This window comes from Pituophis catenifer, unplaced genomic scaffold (genome assembly GCF_029215685.1).
Source record: "Pituophis catenifer annectens isolate HBS135680 unplaced genomic scaffold, rPitCat1.0.hap2 SCAF_1, whole genome shotgun sequence".
In the NCBI taxonomy this organism is placed as follows: domain Eukaryota; kingdom Metazoa; phylum Chordata; class Lepidosauria; order Squamata; family Colubridae; genus Pituophis; species Pituophis catenifer.
The window spans coordinates 348912431-348933713 of record NW_027256881.1 but is presented as its reverse complement, the minus strand read 5'-3'; the positions used below and the strand labels follow the sequence as shown (position 1 = coordinate 348933713).

Here is a 21283-nt window from a genome sequence, read left to right as displayed (position 1 = left end):
CAAGGCGCTTGGAGGGAGAGGATGGAGTTATAAACAGGCAGCTGAGCTAAGTGCCTGAAGGACCCCATCTGTTACTGGGAGTTCAGGCGCCGCGGTGGCTTGTGAGCGAGGCCTCACCTGGGCTGCTCAGCAGACAATGGGCTTCACAGGCCAATTTAGCGTTGCCAGCTCTACCCTAAGGAGGTTGGGGGTGTCATTGGGGCTCCTGCAAAGAGGGGCTCAGGCTTGGTTCCTGTGTTGCGCCATGATACACGAGCTGCTGCGGGCACTGAGTGGCTACCTGGGCAGCCTCTTCATGGGCAGTGGCTTGCAGGTGAGCCCTCCCTCTCTCCATGGATCCATCTCAGCACCCCTCCTCCTCCTTCTCCTCCTCCCCTCACTGGGTGAGCCCAGAAACGCAGAGTGAGAGGGATAAATGGGCAGCTGGGCCTGTCGCTGACAGTTGGTTTCCAGCACCAGAGAGGGTGACGAAGGGAAGTGGTCAGGCTGCCGTTTCCTTTCAGTGGGTCACATGGAGAGAGACAAGGCTCCTCTTGCCCTTTCTTCCCCCCCTCACTGGGCATGGCAGAGCTTCCTGACCCTCACTTAGCCACCAGCCACCTTTACTGATGCAATTTGGGGGTGGCAGGTGAGGAGGACTGGGGCAGGGGAGAAAGAATCCACAACTCCCAGCCTGACTGGCTTCTTCCTGGCAACTCTTTCTCTACTTTTCGGGGTCGGCAGCCAAAGACGAGGTTTTTGTGGGCCGAAGAACTTGCCTCACCACCGCCCAGATGCCCTCACTTCCCCGAAACATTTCTTTGCCTACTTGATTTCCAGCTCCATCACGTTTCTCGCCATTGTGTGCAGGGAAACAATAGTGTGTGGGACTAAAGAAAACAAAAGTTCAATAAATCAATTCCATCTTCTCACGAAAAAAGATCTCATGAAGTTGGAATTGAGTAATTTCTTTTAGTCCCACGAACTTCTTTCTCTGCACAAGAGAGAAATGCAAGAGAGAAATGTGACGGAGCTGGAAATCAGGTAGGCAAAGAAATGCTTGGGAGAAGTGAGGGCATTTGGGTGGTGGTGGTGGGGGGGGCAAGCTCTGTGGCCTTGGGCTGTAATGGAGAAACAGGAAAGGGAGCGCCCAGAGTGAGGGAAGGAGGCCTCTTTCACTGCTCCTCCTCCTCCCCTTGTGCTGGCTGCTCCATTTCCCTTTCCTCCATTGCAGTGCAGTGCCCGGAACCCTTTGATAGCAGGGTGGAGAGATTTAACAACCGGTTCACCCAGGGTCAGGTTGGCTTCTCACAGGAGGCTCAGGATGGGCCAGGCCTCCCATGGGATGGGCCATGCCTCCAACAACAGCCAACGTGACCCTGGACAAATCGGTTGTTAAATGATTTGAATCCTACCACGGATCAAGAGACATCTAGAGCTCTGCTGAAGAAACCTGAGGGATGAATCTGGTGGAACAAGAGCTAGAGCAGGGATGTCAAACTCCATTTCATTGAGAGTTGGATCAGAATTGTTATTGCCTGAGGGGGGCGGGGGGGGCAGTTGCCTGTGTGGGCGTGGCCAAGGTAGGCCACGCCAGCTTGACATTCCTCACATCAGAGGGTGGGGGTGGGACCAGAGTGCGTGCCAGACACTCATCCTCCAGAGCAGCCTCACTGACCGTCTTGGGCCATTGGGGACAACCCTGGATGGCAGCATGGGCTGCCTGGGGTCCTGGGCAGCAGGAATCTGACCCTTGAGCTCCAAGGACACTGGGAGTCTGCAGCCCAGCCGCACTTCCCCAATGGGATGCCTGGGTCTACTTGCCTCTTGCTCCAGGCTGCTGCTGTTCTGCTGACTCTCCTTGCCTGGGCTGGGCTTCCTGGGCTGGTGGGGCTGGTGAGGGACAGTGGGGCTCCTGATGGAGGGGGCTGTTCCTGCTGGTGTTGCTTATACAAGGTGAGGCAGGGGTCAAGGCATGGCTTGCCTAGCTGTGGGGCTCCAAGATATGTGGGTTCAGGGTGTGGTAAGTCAGCTCTGGGCCTTTGAGAGGCAGAATGGGGAGGGAAGTCCCAGCTTCCTGTTGGGGATGGGGGCTTCTGCTCTTTCCATAAACTGGGGCCATTGCAGGTGGGGTGGTGGGTGGGAGGCTCATGCCAAATGTCCAGCAGAGGTGGAGGAGGTTTGGACGGTGTGGGCTGTGACCCATGGTGGCAGCACCAGGACCAGGTGGAAGCAGATGCATGGTGGGAGGCATGAGATTTGGCCTTCAAAGTGGTCACACAGCTGCCTGCCCCATCCCAGCTGAGATGGTCATGGGCAAGCAAAAACAAAAAACAAAGTGGTCACACCAGCTGCCTGCAATTACTGCAGGTTCGAATCTCCCCAGGCTCAAGGTTGACTCAGCCTTCCATCCTTTCTAAGGTAGGTAAATTGAGGACCCAGTTGTGGGGGCAATAAGCTGACTTTGTATAAATATACAAAAGGATGAAGGCTATTGCTTAGCACATTGTAAGATGCCCTGAGTCTCCGGAGAAGGGCGGCATATAAATCAAATTAAAAAAAAATGGTGTATCAGAGTGGACGGGTGAGTGGGTAGCTGCCAGTGCGTTCAGCAGGCTGGATCACATGCCTGATCCCATGGCTCTACCTCTGCCTGCTGCTTGGAGGGCCGGACAGGTGGTCCCAGCACTCAGACCCACCTGCCCAGAATGGGCTGTGGAGCCACAGTGTGCACCAGTGGGCTGCAGCTTCTACAAAACACCATTGGCTCCAGCGTGCTTGCCAACTCCTATGTGTGCATTTTTTTTTAATTTTGATTTGATTTTTGAGAGGCAGAGTGGGGAGGGAAGTCCCAGCTTCCTGTTGGGGATGGGGGCTTCTGCTCTTTCCATAAACTGGGGCCATTGCAGGTGGGGTGGTGGGTGGGAGGCTCATGCCAAGTGTCTAGCGGAGGTGGAGGAGGTTTGGACGGTGTGGGCTGAGACCCATGGTGGCAGCATAAGGACCAGGTGGAAGCAGATGCATGGTGGGGGGCATGAGATTTGGCCTTCAAAGTGGTCATACAGCTGCCTGCCCCATCCCAGCTGAGATGATCATGTGCAAGCAAAAACAAACGGTGGATCAGAGTGGATGGGTGAGTGGGTGGCTGCCAGTGCGTTCAGCAGGCTGGATCACATGCCTGACCCCATGGCTCTACCTCTGCCTGCTGCTTGGAGGGCCGGCCCAGTGGTCCCAGCACTCAGACCCACCTGCCCAGAATGGGCTGTGGAGCCACAGTGTCCGCCAGTGGGCTGCAGCTTCTACAAAACACCATTGGCTCCAGCGTGCTTGCCAACTCTATGTGTGCATTGGGGTGGGATGGGCCTTGTGTTCGACATATCTGAGCTAGAGCTTCTAGAAAATGATATATGCATAAGGAATAGATGATGTAAGTACCTATTCATAATTAACAAACTATCAATTATGTTGCTACTCTTCTACTTTTCAGCAGAGAAATATTCTCCCAATGAAGAAGTATGTCAGTTACGTTGCCATAGAAATTTTTGATAAAACTCATTGAAAACCAGAAAATTCAAGTCTGATACTTCATGGGCCAATTAGAATCCATTCCTCCATTGTTTCTATTTCTCATACGAGAGGTCATTTTATGGAAAGGGAGATGTTATTAAAAATAATTGAATACTGGTAGAGATCTCTATAAAGCCTCAGCCATCTAAGGAAACAACCATACATGCTTAAAAGCACTGATATCAACCCTTTAAATCACTACCTTAAAAATAATTAAATTAAAAAGAATAGGATGTGAAATGTCCTCCTTGAAATAATGAACACATCTTTAATAAACAGTTTTCCATCCACATCGGGCACCGGACAACACAAGGATACTTTGAAGGCATGATAAATAAAAGGCTGGGTGAGCCTGGCTGACCACAGTTAAATTCTAACCAGTTGCAGCATCTGATAAGGAATTTTTAATGGAGAAATACCTCCTTTATGCCATCATCTTTTAGAAATCATCACACTCACATCTCAAAGATAAATATAAATGAGACCTATCCTTGCATTAGTTAGAAATTCTTGTTTCTTACTATATTTTCTCTACAATTCAGATCCGGCCTCAGCAGAATAATGTAGCATTTGGGAAAAAAGATACAAGCCAAGAGAGCAGCTCCAGAGGCCAAAATGGAGAAGATCTCCACAGCCACCATGGACTTCCCTTTGGTGCTCAGGTAGGTAGGGAGGAAGGAGATCCAAACACTGCAAAAGACCAGCATGCTGAAAGTAATGAACTTGGCTTCATTAAAACTATCAGGCAATTTCCTAGCCAGAAAGGCCATTGAGAAACTGACAAAGGCCAAAAGTCCTAGGTAAGAAAGGACAATATAAAACATTACAGTTGAGCCTTGTTTACATTCCAAGATGGTCTCTCCAAACAAGGAGTGAAAGTCACAGCTGGGAAATGGAGGGGAGGTTATCAGCCAAGTGGCACAAAGAAGGGCTTGGATCAGGGGACAGGCTATGACAATGGAGTTGGTCAATGGTTTTCCTAAGAGTTTCCTTGTCCTGTTCCCTGGCTTGGTGGCCATGAAGGCCAGAACCACCATGACAGTTTTTGCCAACACAGAGGAAACTGCAAGGGCAAAGAGAATGGCAAAGGCAGATTGTTGTAAGAGACAGGTGATCTTCCCTGGTTGACCAATGAAGAGGAAGGAGCAGAGAAAGCAGAGCAGGAGGGAGACCAGGATGATGTAGGTGAGATCTCGGTTGTTGGCCTTGACAATTGGTGTGTCATGATGTTTATAGAAAATCACCAGGACTACAGAAGTGATCACAGAGAGAAAAAGAGCAAGAAAAACTAAAATGTATCCCAGGGTGTCTTGATAGGCAAGGAAGTGGATCTTCTTGGCAATGCAGTGGTCCTTTTCCTTGTTGGGAAATTGGTCTTCTGGGCAGGTGTCACAGCGAGCTGCATCTGAAATCAAAAGTCTTTGTCTAATGATTTCTTGAACAACTACCATGCACATTATCCCTCCCGCATAAATGATATGAGTATTGCCTATCTGCTGTTGACCTACCTACAAAGGGAGTAATGAAACAATCCCCTATACTATTTATGGGGCATCAAAAAGAGCAAATCATCCTTCATTTATGATGATTCTGGGAATAGATAAGCCAGAGACAAGGATTTATTCAGTTCTAGCTATCCATTCACTATGTACTTCCATGACTAATGTGGCTTTCAGTCTGAGATTCCTGTCTGTTTTTCCGCCATTTTATAATCGAACACAAAGAAGAACAGCAGATCCGTTATCCAGAAATGTTGCTGTTTTGTTTTGAGTACATTATTCCTGCCTTAACATCTCTGCTTTGTACTTTAAATCTGTTCATTCCTGACTTCTGGTTGTACTTCTGGTGCCTTCGGAAGCCTGATCTGTGAGCTCCGTGGTCAGCTCTGACCTCTCATTATTGGAGGGGTCAAATCGGGACCACAGCCACCCTGGAGAGGTGGTGAAGCAAAGGGGGACAGCTTAGCAGGTAGAGGGGAGTCACGTCTCCCTTCCCTGACTAGGAAAGCCCACTCTGCCAACGACAGGGAGCAACGGCAGCAAATATGGCTGCCTGAAGCTGAAGACAACCTTAATACCCAGGACTGAGCAGGAGCAGGGAAAGTGAGTGGCTTGTGAACTGGACAAAAGAATAATTTTCTTTGAAAATATCCCCAAGAAATATGAGGGGGAAGAATACTGGAACTATTTGCTAGCTGCAGAATAAGCACATTTATTTATATATATAAAAGCTATAATATTTAAGAAGAAAACTTTTTAAAGAAAACTAAGTTTAAAAATTGAACTCTCAAAGTGAAGATGTGAGATTGAAAAGGTATTTTTTAAATAATATATATACTGGAATTTGATCTGGAAATTGTTTATATTTTATGACTATCAAATTTTATTATTATTCGTTCGCCCACCTATTGGATTTACAATCTAAAATAATTAAAAATGGATAATCAGCACTATGCAGAGAGGCAATACCAAGCTGAATCATGAGCGCCATCTGCTGCTAAGAGGAGAACTGTGCATCTATGGGAATTTTTATCTTTGTTGGATTATAAGGAGTTAGTTCAAATTTATTTTAAACTTCAAAATAAAAAACTTTTATATATATATATATATATATATATATATATATATATATATATATATATATTAAAAATGTAATTATTAACAAAAAGCTAGAGAAAGATCATGATTGATATATTGGAATATTTAATAATGAAAAAAGTAAAATCTTTGATTATTAGAATGATAGGGGTAAGGGGAAAAAATAGGGCTAAAATAGAAGTAGAAATATGAGGGGGAAAATAGTAGAAACAGATATTAAGATGATATGAAGTATGATAGAATTATGAGAAGGTTTAGAGTTGAAAGTTGACAGTAGAAACTATGTTAGTAAAATTAAAAATGAAAATGGGCTTTAATTATTAAGAATAGTATTGTTACGATTATTTATATTGAAATGTATGAAACCCAGGAATCAAACCATTCACAAAGTGAGATGTATAAAACCCTCCCCTTCTCTGGGGGAGGGTTTCTTGCCATCTGCCTTGAAAGAGGCAGTGGTGAGGCCCCTTCTCAAGAAGCCTTCTCTGGACCCAGCTGTTTTGGCAAATTACCGTCCTGTCTCCAACCTTCGCTTTATTGCGAAGGTTGTTGAGAGTGTGGTTGCGCAACAGCTCCTGCAGTACCTGGATGAAGCCGTCTATCTAGATCCGTGCCAGTCCGGCTTCAGGCCTGGGTACAGCGCAGAAACGGCATTGGTCGCATTGGTTGAACAGGGGTTGCTCCTCTTTTCTGGTCCTATTAGACCTCTCAGCGGCTTTTGATACCATCGACCATGGTATCATGCTGCACTGGCTGGAGGGATTGTGGGTGAGAGGCACCGTCTTGCGGGTCTGGATGGGGAGGAACAGGCTTCGACTCAACCCTTCGAAGACCGAGTGGCTCTGGATGCCGGCATCCCGATATAGCCAGCTGATGTCATCGATGTCATTGAAACCCAAAGAGGGGGCTCGCAACTTGGGCGTCCTCCTGGATACATGGCTGTCTTTAGAAGAGCACATGACGGCCGTGGCCAAGGGGGCTTTTTATCAGGTTCGCTTGATATGCCAGTTATGTCCCTTTCTGGATCGGGATTCCTTATGCACACTCACGCTCAGTCACTCACACTCTCGTCACTTCCCACCTGGACTACTGTAACACTCTCTACATGGGGCTCTCCTTGAGGAGCACCCGGAGCACCCGGAGGCTCCAACTGGTCCAGAATGCGGCCGCGCGGGTGATTACGGGAGCAACATGGTGCTCCCATATAACACCTCTCCTGCGCGAGCTGCACTGGCTCCCGGTGGACTTCCGGGTGCGCTTCAAGGTGTTGGTTCTCACCTTTAAAGAGCTCCATGGCTTAGGGCCAGGGTATTTATGAGACCACCTTCTGCTACCGATAACCTCCCAGCGGCCAATACGCTCTCACAGAGAGGGCCTCCTCAGGGTGCCGTCAGTCAAGAAATGTCAGCTGGCAGCCCCCAGGGGGAAAGCCTTCTCTGTGGGGGCACCTGCCCTCTGGAATGAGCTTCCTCCCGGAATACGATTGATCCCGGATCTCCGCACTTTCCGTAAGGCCCTGAAGATGTTTTTATTTCAGCAAGCCGGCCTAGCCTAATTAGGTTTTTTATGGGTTAGTTTTAATTGTATAGCTTTGAGGTTTTAAATTGGGGGCCGATTGATTTAATTTATTATAGCTATCTTAACTTTAATATTGTATGTATTTTAATTTCGGCTGTTCACCACCCTCAGTCCCTAGGGGGAGAAGGGCGGTATATAAATTCAAATATAAATAAATAAATAAATAAATAAATAAATAAATAAATAAATAAATAAATAAATAAATATAAAAAACTTTTAAAAAATCTGTTCATTCCTCCCTTTCTGCCCTATCGAATAGACATAAATAGATGGAATTCCTCTTTCTCTGGCAGGTCTATTTCCTCAGAGGTTATTATTATTATTATTATTATTATTATTATTATTATTATTATTATTATTATTATTATTATTATTATTATTATTATTATTATTTAAATTTGTATACCGCCCTACTCCCGAAGGACTCAGGGCGGTGAACAGCCAGATAAAATACATATAATACAAATGTTAAAAAGCATTAAAATACAATTAAATAATTTGGCCCAGAAAACGAAATTTAAAACACCCCAAATTCTTAAGACAAATTTAAAATTTAATTTTTTTAAAAAAGTTTAAAAGTTTAAAAGAGAGGTTAGGCCAGGCTGGCCTGCTGAAAAAGAAATGTTTTGATGGCACGGCAAAAAGCGCGCAGGTCCGGGATCCTCCGTATCTCCGGGGGGAGCTTGTTCCAGATGGCGGGTGCCCCCACACAGAAGGCTCTCCCCCTGGGGGCTGTCAGCTGACATTTTTTGGCCGACGGCAGGCCAGGGCAGTTTAGATCAATAGAAAGTTTCTATTGAAAAGTATCAGTGCATGTCAATTTTATCAAAAATGGTCACAATAACAAAAATATACTGATTTTATGAATGTCTTCCTTGATTCTGGAAGATTTAAATTTGAAGTCTGCTCTACCTGTCTGATTAGAAATGGTCCCTTCTGGACAAGCGTCACAGTGGTAGCAGCAAACCTGCTTGCCCTCTGGAACTCTTCTCCTCTCTCCTGCATGGCATCTCTTCCTTCCACACCTGGCAATGGGGATGGTCTAAAAGATAAGTATTTGTAATTACTTAAGCTATGAATCTGCTGCATTAATTCTTTTCCCCACTCCTACTTCTATGTTCAGATTCTCTTCTAAAGAGGTACAGTGCCACCGTCTATCAGAAATATGGAACAGCTCCTGAGGGATTCAGGCCACTGGCATTCCTGAGACATTAATAGATGCTGGAGATTGGAACTGGTGTTCCATCATGAGGAGGAAGGCTTGTGACTGAACCACAGCATTTCTAAAAGAAAGAACCATGAGGATACAACTGAGATCCATGGAAATCACTGTGGCTTGATGTAATTGCATCCTGCATTTCAAGCAGATGTTGATCCCAAGGCTAACCCTTGTGGAATGACACAAATCAGACCTCAAAGCAGATTTTTCACCAAATGACTGCCATGATTTCTGACTCAACTGAATATTTTTCAATTGAGAAAGATGTTCTGCATCAGAAGAAGAGAATGAATCTTTCTGTGAACTTACAACATTTCCTTGCAGCTCACCTTTGTGGCCCAGACAATGCCATCAGATTTAATGGTGAAATTGTGGCCTGGGGGAGCCTCAGGATTTACTTGCCCAATCTTCATGGGGACAAAAGATTGATTGGGGAAGAGAACCCAGTTAAGAAGATCATAACGAGCAGATCCCAGTCCATCTTCTGAGAAGGAGACCTCATCTCCAGCACTGTTGTTGAACTGCACCTTCCTCAAATAAGGAAGAATCTGCAAAAAAGGAGACCTTCAGAAATAGGAGTATTGGGCCTAGAGCTACAAATGGAACATCATAGTTCCACCTCTTGGTGGCAATCTGAAGAATTGGGTGTATTTTACTCTGAAACTCAGTTTTCCCTTTATCACTGGGCATGGTTTCCAACTCCAATTTCACTAAAATACAAGAATTTTAGTTCCACAATCTAAATTTAATTTTAGGATTTTCCTCTTGTATACTTCGCTACGTGCACTTTGAAATAGTTCCAAGGTCTTGTTGACTGATAAATGAATGTTTGAAATAAATAAATCATTTCTATCAGAACTATGGAAAATTCCACTGATTTTCTCTAGCTCATTCTCAGGCAGCAGAATGCAGGAACTGGTTTTGATCTACTGGGCCACATGGAAGGAAGCATCTGACCTGGTTGGTCACTTCACTATTCAGAGAGGTCCAACATTTTAGCCTTTGATGCAGAAAATTCTGATGAATTTCAGATCAGGAACCCATTAGGACCACTTTGAATCTTGCTCTGTGCTGTGGTTGTCATAGAAACAGAATCCTATTATTGGAAGGGACATTGGAGGTCTTCTAGCCCAACCCTCTGCTCAAGAAACAGGCCCTCTACAGTTTTAGACATGTGGCCATCCTGTCTCTTCTTAAATGGCTCCAGCAATGGGACACCTACGATTTGTAAAGGTAAACCCTTCCTTAAGAAATTTCTCCTTAGTTCTAGGTCGCTTCTCTCCTTGGTTAGTTTCTATCTGTGGACTGAGTCAAAAGACCCAGAAATTACCTGCCATGAGTGGACATTTGAGTTCCTCTTTCCAAGCCTCATCATGGTCGGTCGAACTCTGGATCCATACATTGCATGCAAAGCATATGCCAGAGCATAAACAGCATTGTAGATATTGTAACTGTCACCTGTCATTCTTGTTTCAAAAATGTAATTTTGCAGATTCTGTAGATTCTCCTTTCCTGTACATTGTTTTTCCCCCTTCGGAGGGATCTTTCCTGATTTATGTATCTTGCAGCCAAAGACTGCTTCCCACCATACAGGGAGAAAGACATCTCCTTGGGGGTTCAAGGGGTCTAAAGACAGGAGGAAGTGGCTGAATTCAGAGACATTCCCGGGGTGGTCCCTAAAATGCAAGACCCCATGATGAAGCTTTACATATTGCAATGTGTGTTCAGATTCTTCCACGCCAAGTTTCCAATGGGAAGTGAAGATATAAACTTTCCTAAATGATACTTTCCTCTGGTTTTCAAAAGAATACATCCCCTCTATTACAGTGAGAGTAACAATTGAGTCTGCAAACAGAATAAACACTTCTGTTTTAGACAAGGTAAGGAAATTAAGAATAAACTTCTTATGATTGATTTCAGTATCATCCAATTCCAGGATTAGAGTGAAGGCCAGGCAGATCTCCTTCTCTTGGAGCATTGGCATCAGAGTTGAGATGAAACGTTCTCCCCTCTCATCTTCAGGGGCAAAAAGCCCAACCCAGTTCCACTGGAAATGCAGGAGCAGCTGGACTAAACCCACATATTGAGGAGATTCCTTGGGATTAATCCGGAAGAAGGAAGGATAAACTCTTCTCTCTCCCTCAGAGAACTCAAAGCCAACACCGAGCTGGAGAAAGTGAGATTATTTTTTCAAAGACATAGTAAGTTTTATGTTGACTTTAGTAGTTACCATTGTCTGGTTGATGGCCCTCGCAGACAGGCTGACTCACTTTGACTGGCAAACTTCATCTTCTTCCCTTCTTAGCCATTTTTATTAGTTGTGGTACATCAGAAGACAAGAGAAGAAACCAACAACCTGATACAGAGAATAAATGGCTCTAAAATGATGGCTACTGTTTAATAAAAAATAAACTAAGAGTCACAAGCTCATTATATTCCCCACCCCAACAAAAAATACTTTTAGTTTTATTTTTGGCTTCTGTCTGTGCTTCTGATCTTTGTCTGTTCCATACTCTATCCAAGAGAGCTCTCTTACCTGTGGGACCTTAAAGATGCTGAAGATGGAGGCCATCTCCATTGAAATCTTGGCAGTGAGACCACCAATGACGGACAGCAGAGTGTCCTCCAGGTCACATTTGTACCCTGGAACCACTTGGCCTCGTGAGGAGAGCATGGAGAGGCTGTTTAAGGAAATAATCTCCTCCCTCTGGAAATGGCGGTAGATGTGGAAGCCAAGGGTGATGTTGGGGAGCAGAAGAAACTCCTTATTGACCTGGGAGACAGCAAACATCAATGCAAGGAACTCCTGGTAGTTACTGGGTAGGAGACTGTAGTGAGAAAAACATTGGTGAACATGACAGGAAAGCTTGTGCATGGCTGTAGAATTTGCTTCACTGTTTGGGGGGACTTATGGTGGGAGAAACTCCCAAATTTCATTGTGTTTGCATTTTTATTCAAAGGATTTCCCTTGACTAAACTTGGATGATTTTGTGAGAGAGGAGACAAGCCTTTCCATAAATATCATGGACTGGTTTATACTCTCTATCGATTCCTTCCATATTCACTCTGCTTTAGGGGCTGTAATCCTTTCCAACTGCTCCCCTTTCACCATCATTATTTAAGGTCCCTCTGGCAGCAGCTTCTTCAGGTGTGGTAAGGATTGCTGAGCACAGGACTACAGTGGGAGTCACCTCATAGCTTTACTGAAGGCCATTATTCATCAGCAATGCTGATTCCAAAACTGAGAGGGATTTTTGTAACCCCTGAACACTTGAAGAGTGTTGAGCTTTTATTTGAATTTTCTACCAGAAGCTTCTGTTCAGATTAATATTATAATTTAACTTCTTCACTAGGTCAGCATAGCTTCCCTCTTCATTTTATTGTTTATCATCTTCCTAATGAAGAGATTGAGAATTCTAGCCTATTTGAGGAGCTTGCTAATTTACTGAGAGAAGCACAAAATGCGCACTACACCAGGACTGTTCAAAACACTAGAAGAAGTATTTCTGAAAGGAGTCCCAGAATTTTAAGCAAAGAGAACATTTATCTGCATGTTTCTCCTTCAGCTGAAACTTACATATTTTCTAAAAGAAGATTCACTGTATTAAAATCTAGGGCAGGAGGCTTTAAAATCATTCGCAAGGGTAAATTCCCACCAATAATGAGATCACCAGGCCTGTAGTTACTTTCCTCTAACTGTCCATAATCCCTGAACACAGATATGTTTTGCACCCTCTGTGCTGTGGTTGGAGCCAGGAGCCAGAAGAGCATCAGAAGCATCAGAAGTAGCATGACTCCTGCCCGGTCAGTCTTACCACCTTCCCTCCTAGAACAGAACACAAGGTTTATGCAGAAACTGATTTTAAGGTTCCTGTTGAAATCTCACTGGAACTTTAGCAGATCAGACACCACCTGTGCCACCTGGATGGCACCAGGACAAATTTATATCAAAAATCCTTCCTCTTACCTGAGCTTGGACTGTGACCATAGAGGAAACAAAGGGATGTGAGTCTCTTCAAACGCAAGAGTGAGCTCTTTGCAAGGCAGGCTAAGGTGACATGATCTGCCCCCCATTTGGTGAACTCAGAGATAATTTTTAAAGCAAGTTTCATCCTGGAATATCTTTGTGTCTGGAAATCCACAGGGGATAAATGAAAAATGACTGTTCTTGTGATAATTGCAGGGAAAAGCCATTGACGTGTCCCCTTAGCAACAGCTTCTCTTCATGCAGCAGAATGGAAAACATCTTTGTGTCTCTTGTAATTCCCAGAGCAGATGGAGTCATGGGGAAATTGTGTTGTTGACCTACATGGAAGTGACCCCTGAACACAAGATGGATTTTGGTTTATGCCCTAGTTTGGTCAGATAATAGGAGGGCAACTTGCAAATAGTGGCACAAGGCATAAATGGATTTTTCTTTTTTTAATTTGATTTATATGCTGCCCTTCTCTGGAAACTCAGGGCGGCTTACAATGCGTTAAGCCAGTGTTTCCCAAACTTGGCTATTTTAAGATGTATGGACTTCAACTCCTAGAATTCCTCAACCAGGCATACTGGCTGGGGAATTCTGGGAGTTGAAGTCCATGCATCTTAAAATAGCCAAGTTTGGGAATCACTGCGTTAAACAATAGCGTAGGAAGAATCTCAGGATATTAACTGCAATTTATTGCAAGACTTGAAAATTTCTGTTGCTGTAGCCTAAGGGTAGGAATTGTCATCCGGGCATCTCTTTAGGTCTTTTGGGGTGCTGCTCCCCAAATTGCCAGGTCTGAAATTCTTTTCTGGAAGATTCCTTCACAGGACCAGTTGGGATCATTACTACTGTACCAGCCTCCTTGCTGCCTAGCAACTTCCATGTCTGAGCCTCTGGAGGGCATTTATCAGTTGACAAAGTTTCTTTTCTGTTCTAGGAGGGAAGAAGACAAGAAAGATGGGGCAGGAGTCATGCTACTGCTGATGCCCTTCCTGCTCCTATCTCCAACTTCTCTGAAAAGGCTGCAAACCATATGTGTGTGTAGAAAGACTGGGCAGGAGTTATGCTACTTCTGATGCTGATGCTTTTCTGGCTCCTGGCTCCTGGCTCCAACTACAGCAAAGAGGCTTCAAACCATGTGTGTGTTCAGGGATTATATCGAATTAGATGGAAGCTACTACAGGCCTGGTGATCTCGTTATTGGTGGGAATTTGCCCTTGGGAAGCATTAACAAGTCTCCTGTCATAGACTTTAATACAGTGAAGTTTGTTTTTAAAAAGGGGTAAGTTTCAGCTGAAGGGGAAACATGGAGATAAATTGTTTCTTTGCTTTACATTCAGGGACTTTTTTCAAAAAATACTTCTAGTGTTTTGAACTGTTCTGGTGTAGTGCATATTTTGTGCTTTTCTCGATAAATTAGGAAGCTCTTCAAATAGGCTGGAATTCTCAATCTCCTCATCAGATAGATGATAAACAACAAAAATGAAGAGGGAAGCTTTGCTGGACTAGTGAAGAAGTCAAATTATAATATTAATCTCACCACTAACTTCTGATAGAAAATACAAATAAAAGCTCAGCACGCTTCAGGTGTTCAGGAGTTACAAAGATCCCTCTCAGTGTTGGAATCAGCATTGCTGATGAATAGTGACCTTCAGTAAATCTATGAGGTGATCCCCACTGTAGTCCTGTGCTCAGCAATCCTTACCACACCTGAAGAAGCTGCTCCAAGAGAGACCTTAAATAATTACATTGAAAGTGAAGCAGTTGGAAAGGATTACAGCCACCGCAGCAAAGTGAATATGGCTGGGATGATAGAGAGTATAAAACAGTCCGGATATCTACGGAAAGACTTGTTTCCTTTCTCACAAAGTCATCCAAGTTTAGCCAAGGAAAATCTTCTGAAAAAAACCCAAACCCATTGAAATTTGGGAGTTTCTGCCCTCAAAAGTCCCCCCAAACACTAAAGCAAATTCTACAGCCATGCACAAGCTTTCTTGTAATGTTTGCCAATGTTTTGCTCACTACAGATTCATCCCCAGTAACTACCAGCAGTTCCTTGCATTGATGTTTGCTGTGTCCGAGGTCAATAAGGATTTTCTTCTACTCCCCAACATCTCCCTTGGCTTCCACATCCATGGCCATTTCCAGACTATGATAGTTATTTCTTTAAACAGCCTCTCCATGCTCTCCTCATGAGGCCAAGTGGTTCCAGGGTACAAATGTGAGCTGCAGGACACTCTGCTGTCTGTCATTGGTGATCTCAACTCCAAACTCTCAAGGCTGATGGCCTCCATCTTCAGCATCTTCAAGGTCCCACAGGTAAGAGAGCTCCCTTGGATACAATATGGATAAGGCAAAGATGAAAACACACACATAAGCCAAGAGGAAATTAAAAGTAGTTTGGGGGAAGCACATCATGAGCCTGTGACTCTTTGTTTATTCTTCATAAAAGGGTGGCCACCATTTTAGTAACATTTATTTCCTGCATCAGGTTGTTGGGTTCTTCTCTTGTCTTCTGACATATCACAATCAGTCAAGATGTGTAAGTGGTGGCTCTCCCTAAGAAGGGAAGGAGATGAAGCTTCCCACTGAGAGTGAGTCAGCCTGACTGGTGGAGCAAAAGCCACACAATGGTGACTCCTAAAGTTGCCCTAAGACTTTACTTTGTCTTTGAAAGATGAATCTCATTGTTTTTCAGCTCGGTGTTGGCTTTGAGTTCTCTCAGGGAGAGAGAAGAGTTTATCCTTCCTTCTTCCAGATTAATGCCAAGGAATCTCCTCAGTATGTGGGTTTAGTCCAGCTGCTCCTGTATTTCCAGTGGAACTGGGTTGGACTTTTCACCACTGAAGATGACAGGGGAGAACATTTCATCTCAACTCTGATGCCAATGCTTAAGGAGAAGGAGATCGGCCTGGCCTTCACTAAAAGGCTGAAATCACATGATTTTGAGATTATATTCAAAAAATTACTTCTCAATTTCCAGACTTGGTCAAAAACTGAAGTGATTATTCTCTTTGGAGACCCCAGTTGTACTTTCAGTGTACAGACAATTTTGTCTCTCCATAAAAAATTAAAGATAAAAACATTTCAGAATGTTTGGATCTTAACCTCCCATTGGAAACTTAGTGCGAGGGAATATAAAAACACCTTGCGATTTCTAAAGACTTTCCATGGAGTCTTGCATTTCAGGGACCACACCGGGGATGTCTCAGAATTCAAACATTTTCTTCTGTCTTTAGACCCCTTGAACCCACAAGGGGATGTATTTCTCCCTCTATGGTGGGAAAAGGTCTTTCGCTGCAAGATTCACCAACCAGGCAAGATCCTTCCAAAGGGGGAAAAACAATGTACAGGAAAGGAGAATCTGCAGAATCTGCCCAATTACATTTTTGAAACAAGCATGACAGCTGAAAGTTACAATATCTACAATGCCATTTTTGCTGTGGCACACACTTTACATGCAATGTATGGACCCAGAGCCCAGCCAACCATGATGAGGCTTGGAAAGAGGATCTCCAAAGTCCAGTCATGGCAGGTAATTTCTGTGGCTTCCTTAGAAAGGAAAACATATTAAAAGCATTTATTACAAATATATGAAATAAGAATAATGTTTTGTTGGAAGAGTTTGGGGGTGGGGGGAGAAGAGAAGTAAACCAAATGAGCTGTCCATAAGATCCATAGAAGAAAGACCTTCATAAAGTCCTGAAAGGCTTCAATGGTTGCCAGAGTTTCAGGAGCTAACCATGACAGGGAGTAGATGTCAGCTGAGACCAAAAGAACAATCTGGCTGTGTTTGAGTAAGAAGCTTCTAGAAGTCAGTAGAAGTCCTACTTGAGACAGTTGCATAACAACCTCCGTTTCCCTTACCATATAACCCAAATCCAACTTGTAGAAAGACACTCAATTCCTTTTACCCTTGGTTTATGTTTCTATCAGTTAACATCCTGTTTGACCCCACCCAATTTGTCCAGTTTTACATTTATTGTACTGCTCAGGTTGTAGTGTGAATGCAGCAAATCTTGGTTCACCTGAGCACATAAAGCAGGACTCAAAATAGTTTTAATGGGTTTTTTGTCTCAAACACATCAGACTTTTCTGCATTAATGGATAGACATTGAACTTCTCTGGACAGTGAAGAGAAAAAACAAGCCTTTCCTTTTCCTTGATGCCCATTTCATCAGACTTTGTTCTTGCTCTGTTGAATTCTCAGACAGAGAAAATCAAAGGAATTCTACTCTGTTCTCATACCAATTATTTAACTGTTGCTAAAGTGAATTTATCGGTTACAAGACCCCAGGACAAAGTAAATATTTAAAACTACATGTAATCAAGTATTACAGGAGGAAAACCATATACGACCCCGTAGACGACCCTCATTCTGTCAAAGATCTTGGAGCACTCATCTGAAATGTTCTAAGTGCCAGAGCTCACTGTAACAACATTGCCAAAAAAGCATTAAGAGTTGTTAATCTAATCTTGCAAAGCTTCATTTCTGGTAATATTATACTGCAAACTAGGACATACAAAACCTTTGCTAGGCCAATTCTTCAATACAGCTCATCTGCCTGGAATCCGCACTGTATTTCAGACATTAATACAATTGAGCGAGTCCAGAGATATTTCACGAGAAGAGAAGTCCTCCACTCCTCTGCTCACAACAGAATACCTTATGCTACCAGGCACGAAATCTTGGGATTAGACAATTTAGAACTACACCACCTTCAGTCTGACCTAAATGTAGTATACAAAATTATCTGCTACAATGTCCTACCTGTCAATGACTACTTCAGCTTCAACCACAATAATACACGAGCACATAATAGATACAAACTCAAGGTAAACTGCTCCAAACTCGATTGCAGAAAATACGACTTCAGCAACAGAGTGCTCAATGCCTGGAATGCAATACCTGACTCTGTGGTTACTTCCCCAAACCCCCAAAACTTTAACCTTAGATTTTCTACTGTTGACCTCACCCCATTCCCAAGACGTCTGTAAGTGGCGTGCATAAGCATCCCAACAAGCCTAATGTCCCTGTCCTAATATTCCTTTTTTTTTTAATCTTTTCATGTATCCAAATTCTGTTTATACTTTTACCTGTTATCTTATATATGATTGACAAATAAATAAATTTAATTAATTAATTAATTATGATTAATTTTGGAATGTGGCACTAAAATCTTTCAGTGTACTTATTCTGATAAAGCTTGATTTGAAGAAACCATGATACAAAGGACCAAAGGAAAACCATTTGTAGTTTCAGAGTTAAATATTTGGTGTTACTGCAGATTCCTCAGTTCTCCACCAAGAGAACTCCTCTAGCTTTTCAGACATGAACTCATCTTCTCAAGATGGTCACCATGTTCTGATAGAAGCCATAACCGTAGCTCTAACCAAATACTCCTATTTCTGAAGGTCTCCTTTCTTTCAGATTCTTCCCTATTTGAGGAATATGCAGTTCAACAACAGTGATGGAGAGGAAGTCTCCTTCTCAGAAGATGGACTGGGATCTGCTCGTTACGATCTTCTCAACTGGGTTTTCCTCCCCAATCAATCTTTTCTCCCCAAGAAGGTTGGGCAAGTAAATCCTGAGGCTCCCCCAGGACAAGATTTCACCATTAAATCTGATGGAATCGTCTGGGGCACAAAGGTGAGCTGCAAGGAAATGTTGTAAATTGAAGGAAAGATTCATTCTCTTCTTGAGATGTACAACATCTTTCTAACTGGAAAAATAATCAATTGAGTCAGAAATCTTGGCAGTCATTTGGTGTAAAATCAGCTTTGCATGTAACACGTTTCATGCCTGATTTGTGTCATTCCACAAAGGGTTAGCCTTGGGAAAAATGCTTGAAATGCTGCAGGATGCAATTACAGCAAGCAACAGTGATTTCCATGGACCATTGATGCTCAGTGTATCCTCATGGTTCTTTTTTTAGAAATGCTGTAGTTCAGTCACAAGCCTTCCTCTACAGGCTGAGATCCCAGTTCCAATCTCCAACATCTGATGGTAGGTTGGGAGTGCCAATGGCCTGAATCCCCCAGCAGCTGTTCCTGGTTTTTGATAGATGGTGGCAATCTATTTCCTAAGAAGTGAATCTGAAAATAGAAGTAGGAATAAAAAAGGGAAATAGGAAAAGAATGAATGAGGGAAAGAATGAATGCAGCAAGTTCATTGCTTAGGTAATTTCAAATATTTCTCTTTCAGACCATCCCCTTTGCCAGATGTGGCACAAAGAGGTGCCATGCAGGAGAGAGGAGAAGAGTTCCAGAGGGCGAGCAGGTTTGCTGCTACCAGTGTGAAGTTTGTCCAAAAGGGACCATTTCTAATCAGACAGGTAGAGCAAACTTGAAAAGTAGATCTTCCAAGATCAAAGAAGACATTCATTAAATCTATTTTCTTTATTGTGATCATTTTTGATATGATTGGCATGCACTCGTATTTTTCACTAGAACTTTTCAGTTGATGGATCTAAATTGTTCTGGCCACAGAAGTCGCCTTTCCTAATCCTCAGCAGTTCCATGCAGGATGGTCTTAGAGCAGAATTTATGAATCTCCAACTTTCATTTCAACTCCTCCTCTAATATCTAATTGTTAAACCCAAATTCTAATCTTTTCCTAAGGAAGTGGGGTTTTCAGTCCAAGCTTTAATTCTTATTACTTAGGACATGCTTCATCCATCTATACTTTCAAACTCTGAGGAAATAGACCTGCCAGAGAAAGAGGAGATATGTCTATCAGTGTCTCTCTGATAGTAAGTTTGAATGAACACTTTTGAAGCACAAAGCAGAGAGGTTAAGGCAAGGATAATGTACACATAAACAAAACAGCAACATTCCTGGATAACAGGTCTATTGATCTTCTGTGGGTTCCATTATAAAGTATGGGAAAAAACAGGCAGCAATCTCAAACTGAAAGCAAGATTACTCATGGAAGTGCATAGTGAATGGATAGCTGGAATTGAACTAATCCTCGTCACTGGCTCATCTATCCTAGAATTATAAATGCAGCATGATTTACTTGAATGAATGAATTCTTAAACAAAGATTCTTGATTTCAGATGCTGCTCACTGTGAACCCTGCCCAGAAGACCAATATCCCAACAAGGACAAGGACCAATGCATTGCCAAGAAGATCCACTTCCTTGCCTATCAAGACACCCTGGGATACACTTTAGTTTCTCTCACTCTTTTTCTCTCTGTGAGCACATCTGCAGTCCTGGTGATTTTCTATAAACATTATGATACACCAATTGTTAAAGCCAACAACAGAGAACTCACCTACATCCTGCTGGTCTCCCTCCTCCTCTGCTTTCTCTGCTCCTTCCTCTTCATTGGTGAACCAGGGAAGGTCACCTGTCTTATACGACAATCTGCCTTTGCCATTCTCTTTTCCCTTGCAGTTTCCTCTGTGTTGGCAAAAACTGTCATGGTGGTTCTGGCCTTCATGGCCACCAAGCCTGGAAACAGGTCAAGGAAACTCTTAGGAAAACCACTGACCAACTCTATTGTCTTAGCTTGTCCCCTGGTCCAGGCAGTCCTTTGTGCCACCTGGCTTGGAACCTCTCCTCCATTTCTCGACTTGGACTTTCATTCCTTGTTTGAAGAGACCATCTTAGAATGTAAGGAAGGTTCAGCTTTAATGTTTTACGGTGTCCTCTCTTACCTAGGACTTTTGGCCCTTGTCAGTTTCACAGTGGCATTTCTAGCTAGAAAATTGCCTGATAGTTTTAATGAAGCCAAGTTCATTACTTTTAGCATGCTGGTCTTTTGCAGTGTCTGGGTCTCCTTCCTCCCCACCTACCTGAGCACCAAAGGAAAGTCCATGGTGGCTGTGGAGATTTTCTCCATTTTGGCCTCCGGGGCTGCTCTCTTGGCCTGTATTTTTGTCCCCAAATGCTACATTATTCTGCTGAGGCCCGATCTGAATTGTAGAGAAAATATAGTAAGAAACAAGAATGTCTAACTAATGCCGGGATCTGCTTTTTATATTTATATTTCTCTTTGTGGCATGTTTAGAATATGATGTCATCAAAGAGTAATTTCTCCATTAAAAAATTCCTTATCAAATGCTGCAACTGGTTAGAATTTACCTGTGGTCAACAGCAATCACCCAGCCTTTTCTTTATCATTCCTTCAAAATATCCTCATGTTGTCCAGTGCCTAATGTTGATGGAAAACTAGTTATTAAAGATGTATTCATTATTTCAAGGAGGACATTTTCTCATTCCATTCTTTTTAATTTAATTATTTTTTAAAATAGTGTTTTAAAGAGTTGGAATTAGTGTTTTTAGGCCTATATGGTTGTTTCCTTAGACGTCTGAGGCTATATAGAGTTCTCTGCCAGTATTCAGTTCTTTTTAATAACATCTC

The 21283-nt window shown here is 43.2% G+C and overlaps 1 protein-coding gene across 1 annotated transcript in view; it reads left to right on the top strand.

Annotated features, from left to right (window-relative positions):
- Window positions 1-244: 244 nt before the first annotated feature.
- LOC139312734 (vomeronasal type-2 receptor 26-like) overlaps window positions 245-21283 on the top strand; it is a gene marked incomplete at its 3' end in the record, with an annotated part of 33576 nt that continues 12537 nt past the window's right edge. Inside the window, exons 1-3 of the mRNA XM_070937766.1 lie at window positions 245-313; window positions 11466-11601; window positions 15111-15232. Coding sequence (XP_070793867.1) covers window positions 245-313; window positions 11466-11601; window positions 15111-15232 — 327 coding nt within the window. The remainder of the gene's footprint in view (window positions 314-11465; window positions 11602-15110; window positions 15233-21283) is intronic.